Raw genomic sequence first — 22622 nt, 5'->3', positions numbered from 1 at the left:
TACTGACTAAACACTTTTATTTTATTTAATCATCGGCAGACTATTTTTTGAACAAACTCTAGAATAGCAATTTTACAAAGCCTTTAATTAAAAATGACTACTTCAATACATTTAAATACTGAAATTACACATGACAACTGTGTGGAAATAACAAAAACTTATGCCAAACATAAGAAATTAAAAAGAGAAATTACCTCAGTATGATGAAAAACTAAGAGAGTGAAGCAGGGACTACCCCAGGTAAAATATTGGATTTGAAACAATTATCATAAAGATAATAAGTTTATCACTAACACTTTTTCCTGCTCAAAGTTTTTCTCAGGGCAAGTTTAACATCTTTGTTTCTCAAACTGTAGATTAAAGGGTTCATCATGGGGACCACAATGGTATAGAAGACAGAAGACACTTTCCCCTCATTCAAAGATCCAGCTGAGGAGGGCTTTAGGTACATAAATGCACAGGAACCATAAAACAGGGAAACAGCAATTATATGGGAGCTGCAGGTGTTGAAGGCTTTAGATCTGCCCACATTTGATTTTATTTGGAGTATATTAGAGAGGATGAAGCCATAAGACATAAAGATGATAATACTGGGTACAGCGATATCTTTCCCCCCTACAATGAAAATCTCTACCTCGTTTACATAGGTGCTTGTGCAGGAGAGCTGCATCAAAGGCAGAAGATCACAGAAGTAGTGGTTGATGGTGTTCCCATCACAGAAGGTCAGTCTCAAGATGCATCCAGTATGGATCATGGCATCAGAGAATCCCATCAAATATGAACCAAGCATAAGATAAGAACAGACTTTAGGGGACATGGCAACATTATACATGAGTGGATTGCAAATAGCCACATAGCGATCATAGGCCATTGCTGTCAAGGCATAGCATTCAGAGATGGCAAAAAAACAGAAGAAGTAGAGTTGAGTCATACATCCTGCAAAACTAATAATGTTCTTCTTTAGAACAAAGTTCATCAGCATTTTGGGTATAAAAACAGAAGAATAGCAGAAGTCTATGAAAGACAAGTTAAAGAGGAAAAAATACATAGGGGTGTGAAGGTGAGAGTTCAGCACAGTTAGAAGGATTAGGGTCAAGTTCCCAAAGGCAGTGATCATATACATAACTAGGAAAACTAAGAACAGGGGTATTTGGAGGTCAGGGTTATCTGTTAATCCCAAGAGAACGAATTCAGTTACCAAAGAGCCATTTGTGAGGACCATTCTTCTGTAGTAGAATCTGTGGAGATAAAAGGGGAAAAGTGAAAGTAAAGTGGAACAGAGTATTTACAACTGATGTTTTCCCATACATATGACACATATCCTGGGAAGGCCTATACATCACTCTCCTGCTTTCTGGAGTATATAAGAGACTAAGACAAGAAACGTTAATCAAGATTAAATTGATTCAGTTATAAAATATGATTCAGTTCTGGAATCTCAGTGTTCCACATTTTAACAATACTAAACAATGCTTTGGTACACATACACACACATACTCACACACACACACACACAAATGTGTATATATATATATATATACATATATATATGTATACATTTGAGTCTGAACAGATTACATCCTACATTTGTCTACTCACACTGTATAACTTATATTCATACCAAACACATAAAAGGTGCTCTATGTTGGAAGAATCATATGTTTATTGTCTTCATTTTTGGCATCTCACAATGAATAAATTTTTCGAAGAAAGTTATAAATCTTATATGATTTATATCAGTTTTTGCAGATATCTCAAGAAAGTTCTTACAGATAATTTAAAATTAACATAGACTTCAAAACATACATTAAAAATAACATAGACTGAGAAAGTTGTGCATATGTATCTGTGTTTCTATGTATGTATGGTATGAATATTTGTGAAAAGGAGGCCATAAACATAAATGAAAACATAGTTTCTTATATAAACATGTTTGAAATTAGGAAGAGGAAGGAGAAATGATGTGATTATATCAATCAGAAAATGGTAGAAATCATTTTATAAACTTATCGTGGGGAGAAAATATGTCTTTTAATAACTTCTTTCGATAAGGATGATATCATCCCATAAGTCAAGTTTCTTTGAAGTCAAGAATCTGAAACACAAAACTAATTTCTCATATTGCTTGGAAATGTTTATGAAAAACAGATCATAAAGTTAAGAGTGATTCCTTAATCCTCTAATGAGCTATATAAAAGAATAAAGAGTTTTTCTCATCATCACTCAAACTGTAGGAGACACCAAATAATTTTATTTTTTTACTTCTATACTGTACTGGGTTTACCTGTGAATTGACAGTAAAATATTCCTCAGACTCTTCCTGTAGCACAGATTGCAGCTATGAAACAGAAATGAGGTACTTTTTTAACTTGCTGGCCCATGATATATCTTTATGAACTTAGGGAGCAAGATATGACCTTCTCTTTAGGGATTAACATGTCATTTGTCCTTATGCCAAAATTGAACTCCCACTGACCTCATCTCTTAAGGGAAATCTTAGTTTTGGTTCCTCTTGGTTTTGTCATGAATATTTTTTGCTTGTTTGTTTTCCTGTTTGTCTGTTTGACTCACTCTCTCTCTCTCTCTCTCTCTCTCTCTCTCTCTCTCTCTCTCGCTCTCTCTCTCTCTAACTCTCTCTCTTTAACATTCCAGATTTATTTATTTATTTATTTATTTATTTATTTATTTATTTATTTATTTTCCTCTTGATCCACCCACTGATGGTTACCCTGCTGTTTCTATGAAGACGTCCCCTACCTTAGACCCATGCAGACCTCTAAATTCCCCAAGGCCTCCAGTCTCCTGAGGGTTAGGTGTATCTCACTGAACATAGAACAGGCATACCTCTACTGTATATGTGTTTGCATCCTCATAAAAATTGGTGTATGCTGCCTGCTTGATGATCCAGTGTCTGAGAGACCTCAGAGTTCCATGATGATTGACACCGCTAGTACTTCTACAGGGTGGCCCTCCTCAGTTTCTTCCAGGTTTTTCCTTAATTCAACAGCAAGAGTCAGCAGCTTCTGTTGCACATATCTGCACTGGACTCTTTCAGCTGCTTGTGTGGTCTTTCTGGGGATAGGCATTAGGTAGGTTCCTTTTTATGAGCGTTCCATAGCCTCAATAATAGTGTCAGGACTTGGTACCGAGCCTTCAGCTGGATCCCATTTTGGGCCTGTCACTGGGCCTACTTTTCCTCAGGCTCTTCTCCATTTCCATCACAGATGATCTTTCTGACAGGAAGAAATATGGGTCAGGGTTTAGACTGTGGGACACCTACCCGAGCCCTCACTTTAATGCCCTGTTTTTTTACTGGACCTGGGGTCTACAATATGCCAAATGCTTGTGTATTTTGTCTGGGGTACACTGATCCCTTTGAGTCCTAAGAGTCTTTCACCTCACAAGTCTCTGGTACATTATAGAAGGTCCTCCAAGTCTTCTACCTCCGAAGGTTGCCTGTTTCCATTCCTTCTGCTGGCCTTCAGGGCTTCATTCCTTTTAGCCCACCTAATACCTGTTCATGTTCGCCTCTTTCCCCTGCCCCACCCCATTTCCCTCCTATGTCCCTTCGTCCCTCCCTCCCCACTTGTAATAGCTTTCTTCTCCCACACAAATGGGATTGAGGTATCCTTACTTGGCCACTTCAGCTTATGCACATTGATGTGTTTTGTGAACTATCTTGGATATTCTTTTTTTTTCATTTTTGGTTATTATCCACCTTTTAGTGAGTACAGGCCATGCATGTCCTTTTGAATCTGAGTTATTTTATTCAGGATAATTTTTTCCTAGTTCCATCCTATTGCCTGTAAAACTCAAGGTATCCTCATTCTTAATAGCTGATCAGTACTCCATTGTGTAAGTTAACAACAACATATTCTGTATCCATTCTTCTGTCAAGGGACATCTGGGTTGTTTCCAGCTTCTGGCTATCACAAATAAGGCTGCTATGTACATAGTGGTACACATTTGGGGTATATTCCCAAGAGTGGTATTGCTGGGTACTCAGGTAGATCTATTTCCAATATTATGAGGAACCTCCAAGTTGATTTCCAGAGTGCTTGTATCAGTTTGCAATCCCACCAGCAATGGAGGAATATTCCTCTTTTCCCTCATCCTCTCCAAAACCTGTTGTCCATGGTTATTTTGATTTGCATTTCCTTGATGACTAAGGACTTTGTACATTTCTGTAGGTGCTGCTCAGCCATTCAAGGTTCCTCTAGTGTGAATTCTCTCTCTCTCTCTCTCTCTCTCTCTCTCTCTCTCTCTCTCTCTCTCTCTCTCTCTCTCTTTGCTTAGCTTCTTGAATTCTTTATATATTTTGGACATTCACCGTCTATCAGATGTGGGGTCAGTGAAGACTTTTCTCTGTCTGTAGGTTGCTGATTTGTCAAATTGACTATGTCCTTTGCTTACAGAAGCTTTCCAGTTTCATGAGATCCCACTTATCAATTCATGGTCTTAGAGATTGAGTCATTGGCGTTCTTTTTAGGAAATTTCCCTGTTCCAATGAGTTCAAGGCTTTATTCTGCTTTTTCTTCTATTAGATTCAGAGTATCTGGCTTTAAGTTCAGGTCCTTGATTCACTTGTTATTGACCTTTGTGGAAGGTGACAAATATGGGTCTTTTTTCATTTTTCTAGACACAGACAGTCAGTTTGATCAGCACCATTTATTGAAGATGCTTTCTTTTTCCCATTGTACATTTTTGGCATCTCTGTCAAAGATCAAGTGTGTGTACGTGTATGGTTCAATTACTGGGTCTTCAATTCTATTCCATTGATAAACTTGTCTATATCAATACCATGCAGTTTTTATCACTATTGCACTGTAAAAGAGCTTCAGTGCAGGGATGGTAATTCTCCAAGCCATTCTTTAATTGTTAAGAATTATTTTTTCTATTCTGGGCTTTTTGCCTTTCCAGATGAATTTGAGAACTGCTCTTTCTGTGTCTTTGAAGAATTGCGAGGGGATTTTGATAGGGATTGCATTGAATATGTGGATTGCCTCTGGAAGGATGAACAGTTTACTATATTAATTCTGCCAATCTATGAGTATGGGCTATCTCTCCATTTTCTGAGATCTTCTTCCGTTTCTTTCTTGAGAGACTTAAAGTTCTTGTCATACAGATCTTTCATTGTTTGGTTAGAGTTACCCCACAATATTGGATATTATCTGTGCCTATTGTGAAGGGAGTTGTTTCCTTAATTTCTCTCTCAGACCATTTATCATTTGTATAAAGAAGGATACTGGTTTATTTGAGCTAAATTTATTTCTGGCCATGTTACTGAACATGTTTATCAGCTGGACAAGTTCTCTGGTAGAATTTTGGGGTCACGAATGTATACTATCTTATAATCAGCAAATAGTTATACCTTTATTTTTTCTTTGCAATTTGAATCCCCTTGATTTGTTTCTGTTTAATCTAGCACAAGGAGCATTATATTTGATAGATATGGGGAAAGTGTGCATCCTTGTCTTGTCCCTGATTTTAGTGGGATTCCTTCCATTATCTCTCCATTTAATTTGATATTTATTGTTGGTTTGCATTAAATTGATTTTATTATGCTTATGTGTGGGCCTTGAATTTCTGATTTCTCCAGTAATTTTAACATGAAAGGGTATTGTATTTTTTTCAAATACATTATCTGCATCTAAACAGATGATCATGTGGTTTTTTTTTCATTGAGTTTGTTTATATAGTGGATTATGTTAATGGATATCCAAATATTGGACCAACCTTTCATCCCTCGAATGAGGCATACTTGATCCTGGTGAATGATTGTTTTGATGTATTCCTGATCTCTGTTTTCAAGAATATTATTGAATATATTTGCATTAATATTCTTAATATTAATATTGCATTAATAATACGTGAAATTAGTGTTAAGATCTGTGTTTTTGTCTAGGACCTTGTGTTTAGGTATCAGAGACATTGTGGCGTCATAGAAAGAATTAGGTAGCATTCCTTCTGTTTCTTTTTTTATTCATTGTTTTTAATTTTTTTCCATCTTTATTAAATTGCGTATTTCTTATTTACATTTCCAATGTTATTCCCTTTCCTGGTTTCCATGCCAACATCCCCCAACCTCCCCTCCCCTACTATATGGGTGGTCCTCTCCCAATTCTTCCCCCATTGATGCCCTCCCCCAAGAATCCCTTTCGCTGGGGGTCCAGCCATAGCAGGACCAAGGGCTTCCCCTTCTACTGGTGCCCTTACTAGGCTATTCATTGCTACCTATGCAGTTGGAGCACAGGATCAGTCCATGTATAGAATTTGGATAGTAGCTTAGTCCCTGCAAGCTCTAGTTGGTTGGCATTGTTGTTCATATGGGGTCTCAACCCCCTTCAGCTCTTTTAATCCTTTCTCGGATTTCTTCAACGGGGGTCCTATTTCCAGTTAAGTGGTGTGCTGCTGGCATTTGCCTATGTATTTGCCATATTCTGGCTGTTTCTCTCAGGAGGGATCTATCCTGTTCCTGTCAGCCTGCACTTCTTTGCTTCATCCATCTTATCTAGTTTGGTGGCTGTATATGTATGGGCTACATGTGGGGCAGGCTCTGTTCGAAACTTTGCCTCCCTATTCTCTCCCAAGGGTATTCTTGTTCCCCTTTAAAGGAGTGAAGCATCCACATTTTGGTCATCCTTCTTGAGTTTCATGTGTTCTGTGCATCTAGGGTAATTCGAGCATTGGACTAATATCCACTTATCAATGAGTGCTTACCATGTGTGTTTTTCTGTGATTGGGTTAACTCATTCAGGACGATATTTTCCAGTTCCACCCATTTGCCTATGAATTTCATAAAGTCGTTGTTTTTGATAGCTGAGTAGTATTCCATTGTGTAGACTACCACATTTTCTGTATCCATTCCTCTGTTGAAGGGCATCTGGGTTCTTTCCAGCTTCTGGCTATCTTAAATAAGGCTACTATGAACATAGTGGAGCACGTGTCTTTGTTATATGTTGGGGCATCTTTTGGGTATATGCCCAAGAGAGGTATAGCTGGGTGCTCAGGTAGTGCAATGTCCACTTTTCTGAGGAACCCCCAGACTGATTTCCAGAATGCTTGTACCAGTCTGCAATCTCAACCACAATGGAGGAGTGTTCCTCTTTCTCCACATCCTCGCCAGCATCTACTGTCATAACAGTTTTTGATCTTAGCCATTCTGACTGGTGTGAGAGGGAATCTCAGGGTTGTTTTGATTTGCATTTCCCTTATGACTAAAGATGTTTAACATTTCTTTAAGTGATTCTCAGCCATTCAGCATTATCCAGCTGTGAATCTTTGTTTAGCTCTGAACCCCATTTTTAAATAGAGTTATTTATTTCCCTGCAGTCTAACTTCTTCAGTTCTTTGTATATTTTGCATATGAGCCCTCTATCAGTTGTAGCATTGGTAAAGATATTTTCCGAATCTGTTGGTTGCCATTTTGTCTTAACAACAGTTTCCTTTGCCTTATAGAAGCTTTGGAGTTTAATGAGATCCCGTTTGTCAATTCTTGATCTTAGAGCATAAGCCATGGGTGTTTTGTTCAGGAAATTTTCTCCAGTGCCCCTGTGTTCAAGATTCTTCCCCACTTTTTCTTCTATTAGTTTGAGTGTATCTGGTTTGTTGTGGAGGTCCTTGATCCACTTGGACTTAAGCTTTGTACAGGGTGATAAGCATGGATTGATCTGCATTCTTCTACATGCTGACCTCCAGTTGAACCAGCACTATTTAGTGAAAAGCCTATCTTTTTTCCATTGGATGGATTTGGCTCCTTTGTCAAAAATCAAGTGACCATATGTGTGTGGGTTTATTTTTGGGTCTTAGTTCTACTCTACTGGTCTATCTGCCTGCCTCTGTCCCAATACCATACAGTTTTTTATCACTATTGCTCTGTACTACTGCTTGAGTTCAGGGAGAGTGATTCCCCTGGAAGTCCTTTTTTTGTTGAGGATAGTTTTAGCTATCCTGGGTTTTTTGTTATTCCAGATGAATTTGCAAATTGTTCTGTTTCTATTTTATGGAATGGTTTGAGTCAAATTGATAGCATGTCTTCTTTGAAGGTCTGGTAGAATTCTGTACTAAATATTTCTGGCCCTGGACTCTTTTGGTTGGGAGGTTTTTAATGATTATTTCTATTTCCTTATGGTATATAGGCTTGTGCAGAAAATTTACCTGCTCTTGATTTACCTTTGTTATGTGGTATCTGTCTAGAAACCCATCCATTTCATCTAGATTTTCAATTTTTTGAGCATAGGCTTTATAGTAGGGTCTGATGACTTTTTTTTAATACAATCCAACAACCTTCTTTTGTTGTTATGTCTCCCTCTTTTTTTTGTTTTTGTTAATTTACATATTGCTGCTGGACACTTAATTAGTTTGGCTATTGGTTTATCTATATTGTGGATTCTCTCCAAAAAAATAAATAAAAAACCAGTTTTAGGTTTTGTTGATTGTTTGTATTGTTCTCTATGTTTCTATTTGGTTGATTTCAGTACTGCATTTGACTATTTCCTGCCATCTACATCTCTTACATGAGGTTTTTTTTTTTTTGGTTTTGTTTTGGGTTTTTTGTTGTTGTTGTTGTTGTTTCTGTTGTTGTTGTTGTTGTTGTTGTTGTTCTAGAGTTCTCCTGTATAATTTGCAGTTGCTAGTGTAACATCTCTCCATCTTTACAATGGCACTCAGTGCTATGAATTTTCTTCTTAGCACTGCTTTCATTGTGTCAGATCAATTAGGATATTATATATCAACATTTTATTTAAATACCAGGAAATTTTTAATTACCGTATTTCTTCCTGACCAAGTTATCTTGAGTAGAGAGTTGTTCAGTTTCCATATATATGTGGACTCTCTGTTGTTTTTGCTGTTATTTAAAATCAGCAACAGTTCATGCTGGAACTATATCATCCCTTATTATCACACACACACACACACACACACACACACACACACACACACACAAACACACACTCTTTAATGGCTTCATGCTTCCTACCTCCTTCATCATCTGGAAGGCTATTTATTTGAATATTGCTTTACACATTTAAATTCTATAAGAATATTTTCCATCAAGAAAAACAAATAACAGGTGCAAGAGGGAATGCCTATCTACTATCTGTGTAGCCACTATGAAAATTAGTATGGAATCTCTCCCACTTATGATCTATAGCACCACAGTCTCACTGCTTCTCCACTTGGACTCTACTACTCAGTTTTTGGGATCTCCATTGAAATAATTAGATTATCATAGAGATTTTGCTGCAGTGAACAATGGTGCATTCAAAAGGGGTGAGAGACAACAATGGCCAGAGGGACCATTCTAAAGCTGTGCATGAAAATGTAGATCAAAGGGTGAAAATGAACTATTCTCTCAATGTATTCCATGAAGGTTTCACACACACACAAACACACACACACACACACACACACACACACACACACACACACACACACTGAAATTTTACACAAGCATAACAAAAATTGAGATTTAAGAAGGAGAATGCCAAAAACAGATTTTGAGGTTAATAAACATAAACAAGACTCAGAAAAATAAACATCACAGGTTTTTCATCCTGTATGGTCGAAAAACATGAGCATGATGTTTAGTGTAACCAAGAAGGGAGAAGAATATGTAATGGCAATAAGAATGAAAAATCACAATTATGTCTATGTATACAGTGAGAAAGTCATTATTTTATATGCAAAATAAAATAAAATACAAACTTTTATGAATAATGCATAGTTATGTAACTTGAAATTCCTTGATACTGATACATTTTCACTATGAATTATTTATGAATAGATATATAATCATATTTATAAAGTAATTAACTAAGTCCAAATAGTGTTGGTGTTATACCCTTGTATTTGGGATGACAACTAGGATAGAGAGTTAGTTGCAATATTCGTATAATATGTTGTGTGTGTGTATGAGTATTTTGAAAATAGGAATTACAACCTAATTTCTATGTAATAAATTAGATTTTTATTAAATCTTTAATATTAAAATTTTTGTTGCCAAACTACTATTTGTATGTTCTGTTTATTACAACATGGAAAACATAAGTAGTTATTTCACTGGAAGAAAGATTTACTTCTCTAACAGGCAATAACTGCCAATAATTCTTCAGGAAGAGGTGGACCCTGATGATGTCCCCACCATCGCTATTGAGTGAAGATGTGCCAATTTTGTTCAATTCATGTTTAGTTTATCACAGTTACTCTAAGTTCATGAATGCAATGGTTATATTCTTTCTCAAAGAAAACATTGCACATCACACCTCCCCCTATCTTTTGGGTCTAACACGCTTTCTTCACTCTCTTTCCTATTGCTTTCTGAGACTTGGGAGTGATATAGATGTTACATTTAGAGATGAACATTCAACTCTTACTGATTCTCTGTACTTTGTCCAGTTTTATGGTTCTCTTCTTTAACTCTGCAATACACTACTAAGTTAAAGTTTCTGTTTAAGTCTAGGAGAATTGAATTTCTGGATATAAGCATCTTTTTAAAAACTGCAATTTACACCTTGCTCATTAGCAAAACAAATTTATTACATCTCCTCTCAAGGTGTGGGCAACACTATTATTGATCAGGGTTACACATACAGTACCATGCAGAATTCCGTCTTGTTGACTGAACCTCAGAAATGTAATGAATGGTTATTTCTAGAACAGGAATGCTACTATTGGGATAATAAGCACATTGTGCCTGGCAGGAAGCTTCTCCAGCTTCCCGGGTTCACAGATGAATAAAATTGTTGAAAATGTTTCTCTACCAGCATCCTGCATGATATACTCTAGCATCTCAAGAGCTGGCCAAAAGAATAATAAGTTCTAGCTCATGCCTTCTTGATTTCTCAGTGTCCTGTGATTAAAGTGCATGGTGCCTTTATCCATGGGATATTATTATACAATCTTAGTTGTAAATTAAGATCACCAGTAATGCCTTTTATTGTACATCCAACCACAAGTCACAAGGTATCATACAATTGCCAATTACACGCAATTTCCTGGGAGTAGTGCTATCCATTTCAGCATGTTGATTGAGCTAGGGTTTCTTTTGTTGTATTAGAACATCATGAACAAAGGCCTCTTGAGAGGGAAAGGGTTACTTCAGCTTGTATCTTTATGAGCTATCATCAAAAGGAGTCAGGACAGGAATTCTAGGATTTATCTGGCAGAGGTCATGAAGGGACACTGTTTGCTTGTTTACTTCCATGACTTGCCCACCCTATTTGTTACAGAACTCAAGGTCACCTGCTCATGGGTGGTATTACCATATAGTGGGCTAGGCATACCATATGGATCATGTTCTGGTTTTACGGAGTCATTTTTTCAACTGAGGTTTCCTGTTCTTGATGTCTCTAGCCTAGGTCAAAGTTATATAAAAAAGTAGCCAGCATAAAATTGTCTGCATTGAAACTTCATTTAAATTATAGTTTGAACATATCATCCTGTTAAGTATACAAAGATACAGTGAAATTGTCAATATTTGAAAGGAGTAGCAAAAATTTAATCACTGCAATTTCTTTCAGATATAGTAATGCTTATTGTTACTAGTTTTCTAGAAAGGAATAGATTCTCCTCCTGAAAAATAGTGGTCCACAAATAAACCAGAAGTATGATGTCTTCATTCATTTACACTGCATCCCTTGGTCAAATATAATAATAATTTATTCATCTAGTCCCGTGCATCTCATGGCAAATGAAGTAGAACAGCAAAATAGACATTTTCTCAAAACTAAAACTATGTCTACCAAGGGATCTAGCTATGTCACTGCTGGGTCAGCAACCAAAGAACAGATGATTTTTCAATTGTGAACATAAAGGAAAGAACCTATTGTTCTATAAAAATCAAAATGATTTTCCACTATTTTTAAAATTCCATTGCACATACTTCAGAGATAAATGGCTCTATGATGTCATATTCACTCTTGAAAATGGCTAATGTGTGAGAGTCCTGTGATTTCCATTTTACCATTAACAAAAAATGAATAACAATAATTGAAAATTTCCTAAATAAAACATACAAGTAAGTATTCATGGAATTACATTAAGACCTCAGAAATTCTTTTTACAAATTTATTACCTGCTAGCCAATTTTATGTCTCTAATCAATTCTTAATAACTTGTATGAAAAATGTACGTCTCACTAGTAGAAGTTGCTGATCCTTTCCAATCAATTAATATTCCTTTCAAAAATTGTTTCCCTGTTTCCTCATCATCCTCTTTGTGGTTAATTGTGCTTTCTTAACTAGTAGTCAGTAGAGTTGAGGTTTACAGGGAAGATGCTTTGAAATATCTCTACCTTCTGATGATCTTGGACACACCAAATCATACTGATTCATGGACAGGACAGCTGCGGTGCCTCTCAGTCTATGCATCAGTATGTCTTCAGTGGGAGTCCCAAGTTTGTCTTTCTCAATAGTTCAAAACTGCCAATCCTACTGCAGCTGCTTCCATGAGTATCACGTTTAGGGAAATCTTTCCCTGGTACCCTGAAAGGTGCCACTGACCATGGGATCAGGTCAGTGTCATGAGTATTGGCACTCTCTCTATTTTCTGAAGTGGATTGTGTTCTTCAGTTGATTTGAAATTATATCTGAAGAGTATTTTATGTATTGCTGCTAATCTCACAGGATACACACTTAATTAAGCTCATTTTTCTATAAACTCCAATATTACTCCCTGTGGTGGGTAATAAAGAAGAAGGATATTGACAAGTGTTTATGGAAGTGGAGGGAATTTGACATCTTTTCTGTGCTGTATATAAACATTAAATATGGAAGAGAAATATAATGAAACAGAAACACTTAACTCTCTAAGATAATATTTTACAAAATTAGGAACAGACACTATATAAGCAGGTCTACCTCTAAGTGGTAGTGAGTGGAACTGAAAACATATGTCTGTATAATAGACTTGGTTCTAACAAATATGTGTATTTTAGAACATTATTCATAAGTAACTACCTATTGGTTTTATAATTTTATTACGATTTTTCATAAACATTATGTTCATAATTTTTCTACTCACCCATCTCTTTCCAGACCCTCCCACCTCTGTATCTCTTCAACTTCATGTTATTTCTCAAGCAGACACAAAATCAAACAGATAGAATATGTATAAAATAAAGAATGCCAAACCTGAAACAAATAAAATTAACATCCTCCAAAAAACTCTCACAATACAAGCCAAAACCAAATGAAATATATGCTCTCTTTTGTATAAACGTAACAGGTATATATTAACTACCAAGTGTAGAAACAAAATGCTATACATCACTTTTTCAGAATATACATATATACACAAATGAGTGAAACATAGAAATCAATGTAAGACTCAGACAATGCAGGAACCATCTCAAAAATAACACATTAGCAAAGAGGAAACCTTAACATAGAAATCAAGATAGAAATAAAGGCACTGAAAAGAACCAAAGAGAAGCTATGAATCAGTCATTCAAATAGAAACCACAGCATAAAGCATTGTCAGCAGAGCAATAGAACATTCTGAAAGCATTGCAATATCTTTTAGTAAGAAATAACGGGTTTATTTCCAGGAAACCAGAAAATGGAATAATATTAGAAATGTAAATAAACAATATCTAATAACAAAAAGAATATATTGATTTAAAAAAAGTATAAAATAAAGTTCAAGTCATTCCAAAAATGAAAGAAAGAATGAAAGGAAGGAAGGAAGGAAGGAAGGAAGGAAGGAAGGAAGGAAGGGAGGGAGGGAGGGAGGGAGGGAGGAAGAGAGAGAGAGAAGCAAAGAAAGAGAGAAAGAGAGAAAGAAGGAGAGAAAGAAAGAAAGAAAGAAGGAAAGAAAGAAAGAAAGAAAGAAAGAAAGAAAGAAAGAAAGAAAGAAGGAAGGAAAGAAAAAAGAAAAGAGGAAGAAATGCCAGGGTCAAATTTCAGCCAATCTTTTCCAGGTTGCACTGTCAAAATATGTGATCTCCTACACCAAAAAAAAAAAAAAAAAAAAAGATATCAACTTGTTTTCTAACCAAAAAGGAGTATGATCAAGAAAATAAAACAAAGGAATGTTCTTTAATTAGGATTTAATTGAGCAAGAATCCACAGTCAAATTCCAAAAGAGACTGGTTATACCAATTTTGCCTTAATAAAATGTTATTTTAAAAATGCAGGAGATTGGGATTGGGGATTTAGCTCAGGGGTAGAGCACTTGCTCTGTAAGTGCAAGGCCCTAGGTTCGGTCCTCAGCTACAGAAAAAAAAAGAAAAAAAATGTAGGAGATTGAGTCCATACTAAAAAGTGGTAGAGATGATATCAAGACTAATAGACTACCCCGGACTTTTTATTTTATTTACTAGCATTTTTACACAAAGTACATCTAATATCATTAAACTCTTTAATCTTGCTCTCTCTGTCTCTGTCTCTGTCTCTGTCTCTGTCTCTCTCTCTCTCTCTCTCTCTCTCTATATATATATATATATATATATATATATATATTTACAATATTATTTTGGCTAGTGTGATTAAAAGTGGTTTTGAGTTCTATATTTATATCTGTAAAGAAACAACTGAATCAGAACAAAGGAATTTAAAAGAAATATAATTAAACAGCATTGTCAAATATGATACTGACTAAACATTTTTTATTTAAACATTTGCAGACTATTTTTACAGAACAAGTTCTAGAATAGCAATTTTAAAAAGCCTTCAATTAATAATAACTACTGAAATGCTGAAAGAACCATGTGGAAATAAAAGACTTACGCCAAAAATATGGAAGCAAAAAGAGAAATTACTGCACTGTGATGACAGAGAAACAGAGTGAAGCAGGGACTACCCCAAGAAAATCTTACATTTGTCACAATTGTCATACAGATAAAAAGTTTATCTCTAAAATATTTTCGTGCTCAAAGTTTTTCTCAGGGCAAGTTTAACATCTTTGTTTCTCAAACTGTAGATTAAAGGGTTCATCATGGGGACCACAATGGTATAGAAGACAGAAGACACTTTCCCCTCATTCAAAGATCCAGCTGAGGAGGGCTTTAGGTACATAAATGCACAGGAACCATAAAACAGGGAAACAGCAATTATATGGGAGCTGCAGGTGTTGAAGGCTTTAGATCTGCCCACATTTGATTTTATTTGGAGGATATTAGAGAGGATGAAGCCATAAGAAATAAAGATGATAATACTGGGTACAGTGATATCTTTCCCCCCTACAATGAAAATCTCTACCTCGTTTACATAGGTGCTTGTGCAGGAGAGCTGCATCAAAGGCAGAAGATCACAGAAGTAGTGGTTGATGGTGTTCCCATCACAGAAGGTCAGTCTCAGGATGCATCCAGTATGGATCATGGCATCAGAGAATCCCATCAAATATGAACCAAGCATAAGATAAGAACAGACTTTAGGGGACATGGCAACATTATACATGAGTGGATTGCAAATAGCGACATAACGATCATAGGCCATTGCTGTCAGGACATAGCATTCAGAGATGACAAAAAAACAGAAGAAGTAGAGTTGAGTCATACATCCTGCAAAACTAATAATGTTCTTCTTTAGAACAAAGTTCATCAGCATTTTGGGTGTAACAACAGAAGAATAGCAGAGGTCTATGAAAGACAAGTTAAAGAGGAAAAAATACATAGGGGTGTGAAGGTGAGAGTTCAGCACAGTTAGAAGGATCAAGGTCAAGTTCCCAAAAGCAGTGATCGTATACATAACTAGGAAAACTAAGAACAGGGGTATTTGGAGGTCAGGGTTATCTGTTAATCCCAAGAGAATGAATTCTGTTACCAAAGAGCCATTTGTCAGGACCATTCTTCTGTAGTAGAATCTGTGGAGATAAAAAGGAAAAAGTGAAAGTAAAGTGGAACAGAGAATTTACAACTGATGTTTTTCCATACATATGACACATATGCTGGGAAAGCCTATACATGACTCTCCTGCTTTCTGGAGTACATCAGAGACTAAGTCAAGAAATGTTAATCAAGGCTAAATCGATTCAATTATAAAATATGATTCAGTTCTGGAGTCCCAGTTCTCCACATGTTAACAATACTTAACAATGCTCTGAGATATTATATATATATATATATATAAATATATATATATATATATATGTGTGTGTGTGTTTGTATATATATATATATTTGAGTCTGAACAAATTACATCTTAGAATTGTCTTCTCACTTTATTTAAGTTATATTCACACCAAACACATAAAGATACTCTATGTTGGGGGAATATCATGTGAATTGGCTTCATTTTGGTCATCTCACAATGAAAAAATTGTTCAAAATGTGTTATAAATCTTACATGGTTTATATCAGTTTTAGGGGATGTCTCAAGAAAGGTCTTACAGAAAACTTATACATTAACATAGGCTTCAAAATATACATACAAATATCATAGACTGAGAAAGTTGTGCAAAAAACAGATTTTTGTTATATCTATTTTCTATACTAGAGGATATTATCTCACAAGTCCATGTTTCTAGGATTTCAAGAATCTGAAGCAACAAACTAATTTCTCATATTGCTTGGGAATGTTTGTGAAAGGCTGATCATAAAGTATAGAGTGGTTCCTTAATCCTCTAATGAGCTATATAAAAAATAAAGAGATTTTCTCATCGTCATTTGAACTGTAGTAGACACCAAAACTTTTATTTAGTTATTTATATACTAAAATGCATTTACCTGTGAATCCCCAGAAAAATCTTCCTCAGACTCTTCCTAGACCACAGATGGCAGTTATAAAACAGAAATGAGGTACTTTTATAATTGCTGGGCCATGATATATCTTTATGAATTTAGGGACCAAGGTATGACCTTCTCTTTAGGGACTAATTTACGTGTCGTTTGTCCTTATGCCAATATTGAACTCCCACTGACCTCATCACTTAAGGGAAATCGTTGTTTTTGGATCTTCCTGGTTTTGTTTATGAATGTCTTTTGCCTGTTTGTTTGCCTGTTTGTTTGCTTCTTTGTTCTCTCTCTCTCTCTCTCTCTCTCTCTCTCTCTCTCTCTCTCTCTCTCTCTCTCTCTCTCTCTTTCCTTATTATTTTAACATTCCAGATTTTATTTCCCTCCTGGTCCACCCTCTGATTATCACACATCTCCTAGTGTCCCTGCTGTATCTATGAAGACCGCCCCTACCACCAACCCAAACAGACCTCTAAACTCCCAAGGGCCTCCAGTCTCTTGAGGGCTAGGTGCATCTTCTCTCACTGAACACAGAGTAGGCAGTCCTCTACTGTATATGTGTTTGCATCCTCATATGAACTGGCGCATGCTGCCTGTTTGATGATCCAGTGTCTGAGAGATCTGAGGGGCCTATGATGATTGAGACTGCTGGTCCTCCTATAGGGTTGCCCTCCACACTTTCTTCTAGCTTTTCCCTTGTTCCAGGACAGGGGACAGCAGCATCTGTTCATTTCTTGGTTGCACATATCTGCATCTGACTCTTTCGGCTGCTTGTGAGTCTTTCACAAGCAGTCATGGTAGGTTCCTTTTCATGAGTGTTCCATGGCCTCAGTAATAGTGTCAGGCCTTGGTGCCTCGCCTTGAGCTGGATCCCACTCTGGGCTGTCACTGGGCCATCTTTTCCTCAGGCTCTTCTCCATTTCCATCCCAGATGTTCTTTCAGTCAGGAAGAATTATGGGTCAGGGTTTAGACTGTGGGATAGCAACCCCATCCCTCACTTTAATGCCCTGATTTTGGGCTGGACCTGGGGTCTGTAATATGTCACCTGCTTGCGTATTTTGTCTAGGATACCCTCCCTTTTGAGTCCTGGAGTCTCTCACCTCCTAGGTCTCTGGTACTTTATAGAAGGTCCTGTCAATCTCCTACCTCCAAAGGTTGCCTGTTTCCATTCCTTCTGCTGGCCTTCAGGGCTTCATTCCTTTTAGCCCATCTAATACTTGTTCATGTTCGCCTCTTTCCCCTGCCCCATCCCCTTTCCCTCCTATGTCCCTTCGTCCCTCCCTCCCCACTTGTAATAGCTTTCTTCTCCCACACAAATGGGATTGAGGTATCCTTACTTGGCCACTTCAGCTTATGCACATTGATGTGTTTTGTGAACTATCTTGGATATTCTTTTTTTTTCATTTTTGGCTAATATCCACCTATTAGTGAGTACAGGCCATGCATGTCCTTTTGAATCTGAGTTATTTCATTCAGGATAATTTTTTCCTAGTTCCATCCTATTGCCTGTAAAACTCAAGGTATCCTCATCCTTAATAGCTGATCAGTACTCCATTGTGTAAGTTAACAACAACATATTCTGTATCCATTCTTCTGTCAAGGGACATCTGGGTTGTTTCCAGCTTCTGGCTATCACAAATAAGGCTGCTATGTACATAGTGGTACACATTTGGGGTATATTCCCAAGAGTGGTATTGCTGGGTACTCAGGTAGATCTATTTCCAATATTATGAGGAACCTCCAAGTTGATTTCCAGAGTGCTTGTATCAGTTTGCAATCCCACCAGCAATGGAGGAATATTCCTCTTTTCCCTCATCCTCTCCAAAACCTGTTGTCCATGGTTATTTTGATTTGCATTTCCTTGATGACTAAGGACTTTGTACATTTCTGTAGGTGCTGCTCAGCCATTCAAGGTTCCTCTAGTGTGAATTCTCTCTCTCTCTCTCTCTCTCTCTCTCTCTCTCTCTCTCTCTCTCTCTCTCTCTCTCTCTCTGCTTAGCTTCTTGAATTCTTTATATATTTTGGACATTCACCGTCTATCAGATGTGGGGTCAGTGAAGACTTTTCTCTGTCTGTAGGTTGCTGATTTGTCAAATTGACTATGTCCTTTGCTTACAGAAGCTTTCCAGTTTCATGAGGTCCCATTTATCAATTCATGATCTTAGAGCATGTGTTATTGGATTTCTTTTTAGGAAATTTCCCCCTGTTCCAATGAGTTCAAGGCTTTATTGCACTTTTTCTTCCATTAAATTCAGTGTATCTGGCTTTATGTTCAGGTCCTTGATTCACTTGTAATTGACCTTTGTGATCGGTGACAAATTTGGGTCTATTTTCATTTTTCTATATACAGATAGCCAGATAGATCAGCACCATTTATTGAAGATGCTTTCTTTTTTCCATTGTATATTTTTTGGCATCTCTGTAAAAGATCAAGTGTGTGTATGTGTATGATTTAATTTCTGGTTCTTCAATTCCATTTCACTGATAAACCTGTCTTTATCAATAGCATGCAATTTTTATCACTATTGCTCTGTGATAGAGCTTTAGGTCAGGTATGAGAATTCTCCAAGCCATTCTTTTATTGTTAAGAATTGTTGAGCTATTCTGGGTTTGTTTTTTTTTTGGGGGGGGTTGGGTTTTTTTTGTTTGTTTGTTTTGTTTGGTTTTGTTTTTTTTTTTTGTTTTTTGTTTTTTGTTTTTTTTTTTTTTTGCTTTCTAGATGAATTTGAGAACTGCTCTTTCCATGTCTTTGAAGAATTGTGCTGGGAATTTGATGGGGATTTGATTGAATATGTGGATTTCCCCTGGAAGGATGACCAGTTTACTCTATTAATTCTGCCAATCTATGAGCATGGGAGTTCTCTCCATCTTCTGAGATCCTCTTCCATTTCTTTCTGGAGAGACTTGAAGTTCTTGCCATACAGATCTTTCATTGTTTGGTTAGAGTTACCCCACAATATTGGATATTATCTGTGGCTATTGTGAAGGGAGTTGTTTCCTTAATTTGTCTCTCAGCCTGTTTATCATTTGTATAAAGAAGGCTACTGATTTGTTTGTGCTAAATTTATTTCTGGCCACGTTACTGAACATGTTTATCAGCTGGACAAGTTCTCTGGTAGAATTTTGGGGTCACATATGTATACAATCATATAAACTGCAAATAGTTATACCTTTATTTTTTCTTTGCAATTTGAATCCCCTTGATCTGATTCTGTTTAATCTAGCACATGGAGTACTATATTTGACAGATATGGGGAAAGTGTCCAACCTTGTCTTGTCCCTGATTTTAGTGGGATTCCTTCCATTCTCTCTCCATTTAATTTGATATTTATTGTTGGTTTGAATTAAATTGATTTTATTATGTTTATGTATGGGCCTTGAATTCCTGATTTCTACAGTAATTTTAACATGAAAGGGTATTGTATTTTTTTCAAATACATTATCTGCATCTAAATAGATGATCATGTGATTTTTTTCATTGAGTTTGTTTATATAGTAGATTATGTTAATGGCTATCCAAATATTGGACCAATATTGCATCCCTGGAATGAGGCATACTTGATCCTGGTGAATGATTGTTTTGATCTATTCCTTATCTCAGTTTGCAAGAATTATATTGAATATATTTGCATTACTATTCATAGGTGAAATTGGTCTTAAGTTCTGTGTTTTTGTCTAGGACCTTGTGTTTAGGTATCAGATACATTGTGGCTTCATAGAAAGAATTAGGTAGCATTCCTTCTGCTTCTTTTTTTATTGTTTTTAATTTTTCCATCTTTATTAAATTGGGTATTTCTTATTTACATTTGCAATGTTATTCCCTTTCCCGGTTTCCATGCCAACATCCACCAACCCCTCCCCCCCTACTATATGGGTGGTTCCCTCCCAATCCTACCCCCATTGCTGCCCTCCCCCAAAGAATCCCGTTCACTGGGGGTCGAGCCATGGCAGGACCAAGGGCTTCCCCTTCCACTGGTGCTCTTACTAGGCTATTCATTGCTACCTAGGCAGTTGGAGCACAGGGTCAATCCATGTATAGAATTTGGTAGTGGCTTAGTCCCTGCAAGTTCTACTTGGTTGGCATTGTTGTTCGTATGGGATCTCAAGCCTCTTCAACTCTTTCAAACCTTTCTCTGAATCCTTCAAAGGGGGTCCTTTTCCCAGTTCAGTGTTTTGCTGCTGGCATTCGCCTATGTATCTGCCATATTCTGGCTGTTTCTCTCAGGAGGGATCTACATCCAGTTCCTGTCAGCCTGCACTTCTTTGCTTCATCCATCTTATCTAGCTGTATATGTCTGGGCCACATGTGGGACAGGATCTGTTAGAAACTTTGCCTCTGGGTTGGTGAGATGGCTCAGTGGTTAAGAGCACTGAGTGCTCTTCCAGAGGTCTGGAGTTCAAATCCCAGCAACACACATGGTAGCTCACAACCATCTGTAATGGGATCTGATGTGCTCTTCTCCTGTGTCTGAAGACAGCTGTAGTGTACTTATATATAATAAATAAATCTTTAAAAAAAAAAGAAACTTTGCCTCCCTAGGGTATTCTTGTTCCCCTTTAAAGAAAGAGTGAAGGATCCACATTTTGGTCATCCTTCTTGAATTTCATATGTTCTGTGCATCTAGGGTAATTCGAGCATTTGGGCTAATATCCACTTATCAATGAGTGCTTACCATGTGAGTTTTTCTGTGATTGGGTTACCTCACTCAGGATGATATTTTCCAGTTCCATCCATTTGCCTATGAATTTCATAAAGTCATTGTTTTCGATAGCTGAGTAGTATTCCATTGTGTAGCTGTACCACATTTTCTGTATCCATTCCTCTGTTGAAGGGCATCTGGGTTCTTTCCAGCTTCTGGCTATCTTAAATAAGGCTGCTATGAACATAGTGGAGCATGTGTCTTTGTTATATGTTGGAGCATCTTTTGGGTATATGTCCAAGAGAGGTATAGCTGGGTGCTCAGGTAGTGCAATGTCCAATTTTCTGAGGAACCCCCAGACTGATTTCCAGAATGCTTGTACCAGGATGCAGTCCCAACAAAAATGGAGGAGTGATCTTTTCTCCACATCCTTGCCAGCATCTACTGTCACCTGAGTTTTTGATCTTAGCCATTCTAACTGGTGTGAGAGGGAATCTCAGGGTTGTTTTGATTTGCGATTCCCTTATGACTAAAGATGTTTAACATTTCTTTAAGTGCTTCTCAATCATTTGGCAATCTCTAGCTGTGAATCTTTGTTTAGCTCTGAACCTCATTTTTAATAGCATTATTTGTCTCCCTGCAGTCTAACTTCTTGAGTTTTTTGTATATTTTGCATATGAGCCCTCTATCAGTTGTAGGATTGGTAAAGATCTTTTCCCAATCTGTTGGTTGCCATTTTTTCCTAACAACAGTGTCCTTTGCCTTACAGAAGCTTTGTAGTTTTATGAGATCCCATTTGTCGATTCTTGATCTTAGAGCATAAGCCATTGGTGATTTGTTCAGGAAATTTTCTCCAGTGCCCCTGGATTCTTCCCCAATTTGTACAGGGTGATAAGAATGGATCGATCTGCATTCTTCTACATGCTGACCTCCAGTTGAACCAGCACCATTTGGTGAAAAGGCTATCTCTTTTCCATTGGATGGTTTTGGCTCCTTTGTCAAAAATCAAGTGACCATATATGTGTGGGTTTATTTCTGGGTCTTCAATTCTATTTCACTGGTCTATCTGTCTGTCTCTGTCCCAATACCATGCAGTTTTTATCATTATTGCTCTGTAATACTGCTTGAGTTCAGGGATAGTGATTCCCCCTGAAGTCCTTTTATTGTTAAGGATAGTTTTAGCTGTCCTGGGTTTTTTGTTATTCCAGATGAATTTGCAAATTGTTCTGTTTCTATTTTATGGAATAGTTTGAGTCAAATTGGTATCAGGTCTTCTTTGAAGGTCTGGTAGAATTCTGTACTAAATATG

At 36.9% G+C, this 22622-nt stretch overlaps 2 protein-coding genes across 2 annotated transcripts; both read right to left on the bottom strand.

The window, feature by feature from the left end:
• Positions 1-289: 289 nt before the first annotated feature.
• Positions 290-1222, bottom strand: Or8b46b (olfactory receptor family 8 subfamily B member 46B). The gene has a single exon (NM_001001020.1). It carries the CDS (start codon positions 1220-1222, stop codon positions 290-292), a length of 933 nt encoding a protein of 310 aa, NP_001001020.1.
• Positions 1223-14855: 13633 nt separating this feature from the next.
• Or8b46 (olfactory receptor family 8 subfamily B member 46) lies at positions 14856-15788 on the bottom strand. The gene has a single exon (NM_001000452.1). It carries the CDS (start codon positions 15786-15788, stop codon positions 14856-14858), a length of 933 nt encoding a protein of 310 aa, NP_001000452.1.
• Between the last annotated feature and the right edge of the window lie 6834 nt (positions 15789-22622).

Source organism: Rattus norvegicus, chromosome 8 (genome assembly GCF_036323735.1).
Source record: "Rattus norvegicus strain BN/NHsdMcwi chromosome 8, GRCr8, whole genome shotgun sequence".
Taxonomy (NCBI): Eukaryota; Metazoa; Chordata; class Mammalia; order Rodentia; family Muridae; genus Rattus; species Rattus norvegicus.
The sequence above is the reverse complement of the archived record's forward strand: the minus strand, read 5'-3'. Positions and strand labels throughout refer to the sequence as shown.

What these genes read in the sequence shown, in the direction of transcription:
- Or8b46b (NM_001001020.1), bottom strand. Translation starts at nt 1,222, where the DNA reads ATGGTCCTCACAAATGGCTCTTTGGTAACTGAATTCGTTCTCTTGGGA.
- Or8b46 (NM_001000452.1), bottom strand. Translation starts at nt 15,788, where the DNA reads ATGGTCCTGACAAATGGCTCTTTGGTAACAGAATTCATTCTCTTGGGA.